At 43.5% G+C, this 7,462-nt stretch overlaps 1 protein-coding gene across 1 annotated transcript; it reads left to right on the forward strand.

Moving 5' to 3' along the window:
- The first annotated feature begins 383 nt into the window (after positions 1-383).
- LOC142468037 (serine/threonine-protein kinase SBK1-like) lies at positions 384-2,678 on the forward strand. Its single transcript, XM_075574112.1, has 3 exons — positions 384-546; positions 1,325-1,527; positions 1,722-2,678. Exons 1-3 carry the CDS (start codon positions 384-386, stop codon positions 2,676-2,678), a joined length of 1,323 nt encoding a protein of 440 aa, XP_075430227.1.
- Positions 2,679-7,462: the final 4,784 nt, after the last annotated feature.

The raw sequence follows: 7,462 nt of genomic DNA on the forward strand, positions 1-7,462 counted from the left end.
TTCTCCCTCTCTCCCTTTTTTCTCTCTCGCTCCAATTTCACTCTTTGTAGTCTGGATGAATGTTCATAGTTTTGTGACACTTTTGCTACTAGCAAATATCCAATATTCTCACGTAATATACAACATTTTTCCTATTACAATCCCAGACCATAATGTATTTTGTGGTCTCTTATTTTCTATGAGATCAAAACTGTGTGGTAATAGTGACACATTAATTTTCATTAATCTTTTTTAAACACAGTGGTTATTACAATGTAACTCATTTAGATATATTAGTTAGATTACACAGACTGCAATACTATTGTATTAGAAAGTTAAGATATTTATAAAAACTACTGATTAAATATAACTAATTACAGTTCCTTGATTTACAGGTTTGAACAATGGCTTCAAATGTGTCAGATATTGAGCTTATCCTAGAAGGACTGGTGACCTTAACATCCCAAAGCCTGCAGCATGCAGAGCTGGAGGAACACTTCCATGTCATAAAGGAGCTTGGCAGGGGGTCTTATGGTTCAGTGATGATGGTAAAGGACAAAAACACAGGTGAGTGATTAAATTACCATCCATGTCTTAAGATCTTGCTGTTCATACACGTACAAAATGTGGCCACCAAGGGCTTAACTCCCACATGTTGTGTAGTATCCCCTTCACTAGGAGTTAGCCAGTGAGTTGGACAGAGGTTTCACCAGGGAAGCAAATGAATAACATAGATAGTATCAAGTGAAATCTGGCAAAACACGTGCCCACCATATTGGGAATATTTGAGCTAATAGAGATGGTTAGACTAGAAAATATGTGATTGGACCACATCCATCAAGACGACGTTCCCAGCCATACCCTGTGAGTAAGTCTCCAGTGCTCCTCCCTAAAACCCCACAGACTAGTGCCCCTATTCGGTCAGGCCTGGGAATAGTAGCAGATATTAATAATGCAATGAGTGTTAGTATTTTGGCAGTGCTTCCATTCACCATCCTGTCTGATTCACTGATAGGTGCAGGTGGACCTCTTAGTGACTGCTCTCTGGCACTCCTAAAATCCCAACTGCTACCCAGGTGTAGTTAGTGAGCGCTCCTCATTGGTCTTTATAAAAGATGCATACATATATTTATGCACAAACTTCTTTATTCATATATAGCACTGATGCTGTACTCTGCACTTTACAATGTAATATACAGAACCGCACTGATAAAACAGGTGTGAGGATCAATACATGGACAAATGCGGCAGAAATAATTGAAACTTACATCGAGCTCACAGTATAAGCAGTGAGTGCACATTTAATGTATTCACAACTAACCACGATTTCCTCTCCTCCTTACAGATAAGATGATGGCTTTGAAACTCCTGGATAAGAAAAGAACAACACAGAGAGGCTTCCTCATGGAGTTCAGTGTGTCCTTCTTCCTCTCATCTCATCCCAATGTCATCGGGAGCTATGGTCTAGCCTTCCAGACCTGTGAACACTTCGTCTTTGCCCAGGAGCTCTCACCAGTTGGTGATCTCCTCTCACTCATTCAGGCTCAGGCTCCTGTAAGTAGGAAGTCACGTACCATAATAGTTCTACAAGTACAATTGCAGTTACACTTAGACCTGTTATATGTAGCAATATGGAGATGTTGTTTTCCCTTTAAGCTGCACTTTTGATAAACATTGCAGAAATCTTACAATATGGAAAATACTTTTTATTGACCGTTAATGACACGCATTTTATATTTCAGGTTGGGATCCCAGAAGCTGCAGCAAAGCGATGTGCAGTTCAGATCTCCAGTGCACTGGAATTTATGGAAAGCAAAGGACTAGTTCACCGGGACATTAAACCCGACAACATTCTAGTGTTTGATAAAGAATGTCACTGTATTAAAGTGAGTGACTTTGGTCTCACACATCTCCAAGGAACTGCTATCAGACCCCTGAAAGGAAAAGTACCTTACATGTCCCCTGAGCTGTGTCAACTCGCAAAGTGTGACACCTTGGAGGCTGATTCCAGTATTGATGTTTGGGCTTTTGGAGTGGTTCTCTTCTGCTTGCTCACTGGTGAGTTTCCATGGCGGGTGGCTCTTCCCACAGATCAAAGGTACAGCAGGTTTGCAGACTGGCAAAATAGCCCCATAGTTGCTGACCCACCATCCCCATGGAACAGACTGACCACCGCAGTACTGAAAATGTTTCGTACCCTATTGGCAATAGATCCTAAAGAGAGGAGAAAAGCTACAGAAGTCTTGAACTATATTGGTGAGTCTTGGAAAACAGATATTCCCCATTCAAGTGGAATATGTCTGGATGACACGGAGACAGAGATTAGCAGCATTTTAACTGTGGACACTAATATGGAAGAATCCTACAGTGACTCAGCCGAGGAAGACACTCTTTCTGCAGAATCATTTGTCATGGAAATAGATGATAAGTGTCAAACTGAGGACAGATGTGTTATTTCTGAGCATGACGCGTCATCCAATGTGAGCTCATGTGTAAAGAAAGAGCAACTGTGCATGTTACACGGCAGTGATTCCACCCTCTCTTGCACCAGCAGGTTGTCCTATCATTCTGCAGCTGGATGTTTTGTGGCTCATTTTGAGATTGCACCAGATCAATGGCAGGATGACATAGCAGGTCAGGTAATACTGATGGATGACCATACATCACTGTATGTAGGAGCCGAAGTGGAACTTATCTGAGCAAAGGAAAATATCCAACTGTCTGTCTTGTCCAACATCAGAGTAGAGAAGTATGTGTACTTTTGTCTCATCATGTTAATAAGGTAAGTGTGTTCATTTGTCGATCGTAATCTGATGTACATGTAAGAGATTGGGGTCTTACAGGGCTGTTGATGCATGAGTGTGTTAGAAGTGGCTGATAATTGTGCATGGTTAGCTGTGCTGAGAGTAGAAGGTGCATGGTATGAAATAGCACTGGTGTCTTGTAATTGCGTGGAAGGAATATATCTGGAGGGTGATGAGTGATGGGGTCTGTGAGAAATGTGTTTAAGGGATGTACAGTAGATGCGTATCATGAAAAATAGGTACCTGAGGCTGGTGGAAGTACGTGATGGAGCGACTGCCAGAGACTGATGGCCGTGTGAGTGCAATGCTTATTGGAAATGGTCTATCGTGCTCATGCCAGGGAGTGTTTCTCTCTCTTGTCTATTTCTCCTCGATCTCCCCTGTGGCTTTTTTACAGATGAAATGTCTGCTCGGTCCTACCCCACTTTTGCTGTTCCGAGGAGACTTTGTTACATAACTTCCCTTTGTATTTCTCTGGATGTTTTGGGTGTTTATAAAAACTCCTTTACGACAGGAAAATAGTCACCCCCTACTCATTCCCTTTTTCTGAGTGACAAAGCGATTATGATGTCATCATTAGACAAACCCCTAAGGATGTAGTACTTTAAGTGTCTGAAACGACCGAGATATTAGTGTTATTGGTGAAAATAAAACACTGATGTTTACACACCGTAGTGTGATCTAATATGGTAAAGGAAGCCAATGATATTGGTAACTTCTTATTCTTGGCAGTTAGATGGGACGGCCCCACGCTTTGTTTCCTAGGTTCTGAATAAATCTCAAAATATACAGCCCTAAGTAATTAAAGAGCCAGATATAATGAGGGAGGGGGATCTGTGCCATTCCTGTTGGGCCCAATTTCCAGGTCTGACCCGATGGGCCCCCCTGTTTGTATTCATGAGACTATTGATGTCTGTTAGCATCGGCGTCTCATACTCAGGGAAACCCACAGATAATCATTGAGATTTGAGATATCGGATATTTGTAGGAAATGTAAATGATATTTTCTGCTTTCAGTATCAAGTATGTCACATTCTTTTTGTTATTCGGGGGCAGCTGTATATAAGAAAATGTAATGTCATGAGATGCTATTTCCAGTATTGCCAATCTGCCTCCAGCGGTTCCCCTGTCCCCATGCCAGCGATACCGGCACGTACTGCCTGTTTATATCCACCCACCAGCGAGTAGGATTCCACTTTCGCCTGAGACTCTCTGCAATCTGTTTTTATCAATGGATTTTTATTTGATTAGTTTTATTAAATTGGGATATAGCTTTGCATCTGTTTTCCCATTTCTCTCGTGTGTCTGCCCAGTGCCCCCCACACCCCTCCCCTTCCTTCCATCAGCCAATCGCATCATACAGTATTACACTATGTATTCTTTCCGCCATCTTTATTCACATGGTCCGATGCCCGTCTGACTGACAGCTGGAGAGCCACCGTCACATCTGATATCCGTACCAGGACATTTCTATCATCTCACGGGTTGAGTGTGTTTATCAAACTTGGGGCAGGCATATAGCATCCGATTTGGGCTTTAATCTCATATATTTGATACATAGATTTATGGCAAATTGACAGAATATTTTTCTTGTCAGGAGGCGCCTGATAAGTTCCTCGTGTTTCTTTATGCTTCCCGGATCTGATCAATCAGAGGACCCCCTTAGGCTGCCTCTATTACATAATATTCCCCATCACACACTCTAATATTCACTTCCCTTTATTCAGGCTAAGTACCCAAATATAGGGGGCCTGCCGCATGTATTAATTTGCACGTTATGCACATGTTATGCACTTTTAACATTGACGCATTGCACTGTATATTGTTCTTCAATCTGACTCCCTGTCACTGTGAGGTTCTGACCCAGTTTGTGTTTCAGACTCTAACCCCGGTGCATTAATGCTTCAGCACAGCCTTTCTGTGGAGCGGGGAGACTAAACAACGTGACTGGGTTTGTTAATGTCATGATGACAGGGAGTTGGGTTATCAATACTGTATTTTATTCAATCGCGTGTGTGCCCCAGTTTAGTTGATACAGGAAGTAAGAAAGTAATTGTCCCCTGGGAGACAGTGCAGTAAATCTCTTTGCTGCCCGTTAATGTTTCATTATGTAGCTTGGAAGCTCCTACATTCTGCATTGTTTGTGTCTCCCCCTGCTGGACTCTACATTTACTGCAGCATCCTCTCTACTACCAAGAATGTGTTACTTATTCTGTATGTTGGTTATCTATCTGTATGGAAGATTATTAAGGTAACTCTGATGTGAGTGGAGCCCCCCTCTGGGGACTGCTAATTATATAAGGAGTTAATGGGATAACGGGGTGGGCTCACTCAGGTTACTCCCATCCCCACCATGTGATGTAGGATGACTATGCAGAAGGGAGTGTCACTCCCTTGTATGTCGTGACTGTGATGTCACCATTGGAAGATAGAAGGATATATATAGTTCCACCTAATGTTCTAGAAACAGGTTCATCAGAGTTCAGACTGTGGTCCTCAGCGTGAGTCCTGTAAATAGGTTTGTGTGTATAGTTTAAGGTTATTAAGTTGTGTCCTGTCACCGTTTGTGGTTTTCCGTTAAGGAACTTGCCCCTTTACGGAAGCACCAGTACTACGGGTCCGAGGCTGTTCTCACTATTTAACGAGAGGAAGCATGCTGTTAGTAAGGTGTTCTCAGCATAGTAACTCTGGAGTATGTTTGGACCGGCAGAACTGGAAGGTTCCTAGTGCAATCCTGATCAGATAGGTATGAATGAAGTATGCGGTACCCGGCATATAGTAGCAGGTTACTAATTCAGCAGCCTGAAGTGTATTCCTGATAAGGCCCATTTGATATGGGGCATTATTAACTCTATGCCAATGTATCCCTTACTACAGGTAACAAGTGTACATTAAGTACATCCTCAGCATAAGAGTCACGAGAGGTATGTCACTACCTGTGGAGCCTTATAGACAGATGTCAGGTAAAGCACCTGTAGGCGATGCAAGCAGAAGTAAGTCCAGGACACTTGGGAGTTTGTGAAACAAGTAAAGGCTTTTATCCAGCCAAACAGGGCCCCAGCAACCTACAGCTTTCAGGATGACAGTCCAGCACATGAAAGTCTATTTACATATGTGGCATGGGTTCCCCCTGTGCCCATCTGTTTCCTGCCCTTAGCGCTCAGTAATGGAGGCGGGGACAGGAGCAGGCAGAATTGCGGCGGGTGCAGGAAGCGGCGAACGACTCGCCGGAGGCTTCGGTGGCTTTCTCCTCCAGTTGCCGCCTTTTTAGTTGTCGTCCATGCGCGAGGTGTGAGGGACACAGCCAGAACGCAGCTGCATCCTTGCCTCCAGTGGTCAGACCATCAGCTACATATGTGAGACTCTCTTCAGCGTGGGACCCTCCGGGTGAACACCACCCAACGTGGAGGCGGACTCGTCGCTGACGACGAAGGCGTGGGACGGCCCCTTCATCTCCTGTCTGCTTCACTGGGTGTTGGAGCACATGGCAGGTACCAACAAGTGCACCAACGCTTCACACGTTAGTGGGGGCAGCACTGTCTCACACAATGGGTGGGTTGCTACTTGTGGACTCTCACGATGACACCAACTTTATCAACACATTTATATTTCTGGGTACTTGATTGAACAGAACAAGTTGCAAAATAAATTGTGATTTATTTCCTTAATAGACAAACACACGACATCTGCAGAATACACTTAAAACAACACTTACTGGGATAAGGGAACGAAATAAATTGTCCTTGGAACGAAATAAATTGTCCTTTGCTTGCAAGCACCAGAAATGCAACCTTGGTTTAAAAGTCCTGTGGTTATGTTGTTATTAACACCTTCACTCCTGGACTGGTTGCTGCTGTGCTGGAACAAAGTCTTGCATCTTTACATCATGGATCAAAATTCAGGAATCACACTGGGGATACCTGGGGAGCCACAGTTATAGACTGCCCAAAGCTATCTTTAACATGTGGATCCAATCCCCCTCGTGGGAACAAAAAAAACCCACGAATAGCCAAGTTACCCACAGTTCATAAGACTGGTCAAAAGGGCTGTCCAGTGGGCAGGGCGCATGGGTCAGGTTGACACCCATGCCACTTAGCATACCTGGGCTACACCCATATCTTGGCATCACTAAGTATGATTTTTGACGTGGAGGGGTCACTAGCCTGACATCTGCTATGCATCAGTATGTCAGTTTTGTATACATTATGGGTCTGCTAGGTCTTTTCATAACTGACACTCTTTTAGACAGGGAGATGCTAATTCAGCGATCCCTTTGAGACTCCGTCATAAAAATACCCCAAGCTCAGTCACCCATATCACAGCTGGATGTCCAAGTAATTCCTGCTTGGACTTACAAAAAATAGCTCCTGCCTTACATTTACAATCTGCAGTTTATACACACTTTATTAAAATGCCACGTTCTATTTGCGTCATAACTGTAAAAATTATATGTACGCGCACGTAGGGTTCACTGTATTTGCACCTAAAAAATCAGGTTTCTGGGTGCTTTCGTTCTAGAATTAGTATTTCTCATTGAAATGCCGGCTTCTATACTGCCATGTGTCGGTTAGAGGGTATGGCAAGCAATGCATCTTGTCTTTTACCGTCGCAGGCAGGGAATGGCCTGCAAATGGGGAATGAAAATGGCTGGGACAGGGCAAACACAGTAATGCATAGCA

Source organism: Ascaphus truei, chromosome 1, assembly GCF_040206685.1.
Source record: "Ascaphus truei isolate aAscTru1 chromosome 1, aAscTru1.hap1, whole genome shotgun sequence".
NCBI lineage: Eukaryota > Metazoa > Chordata > Amphibia > Anura > Ascaphidae > Ascaphus > Ascaphus truei.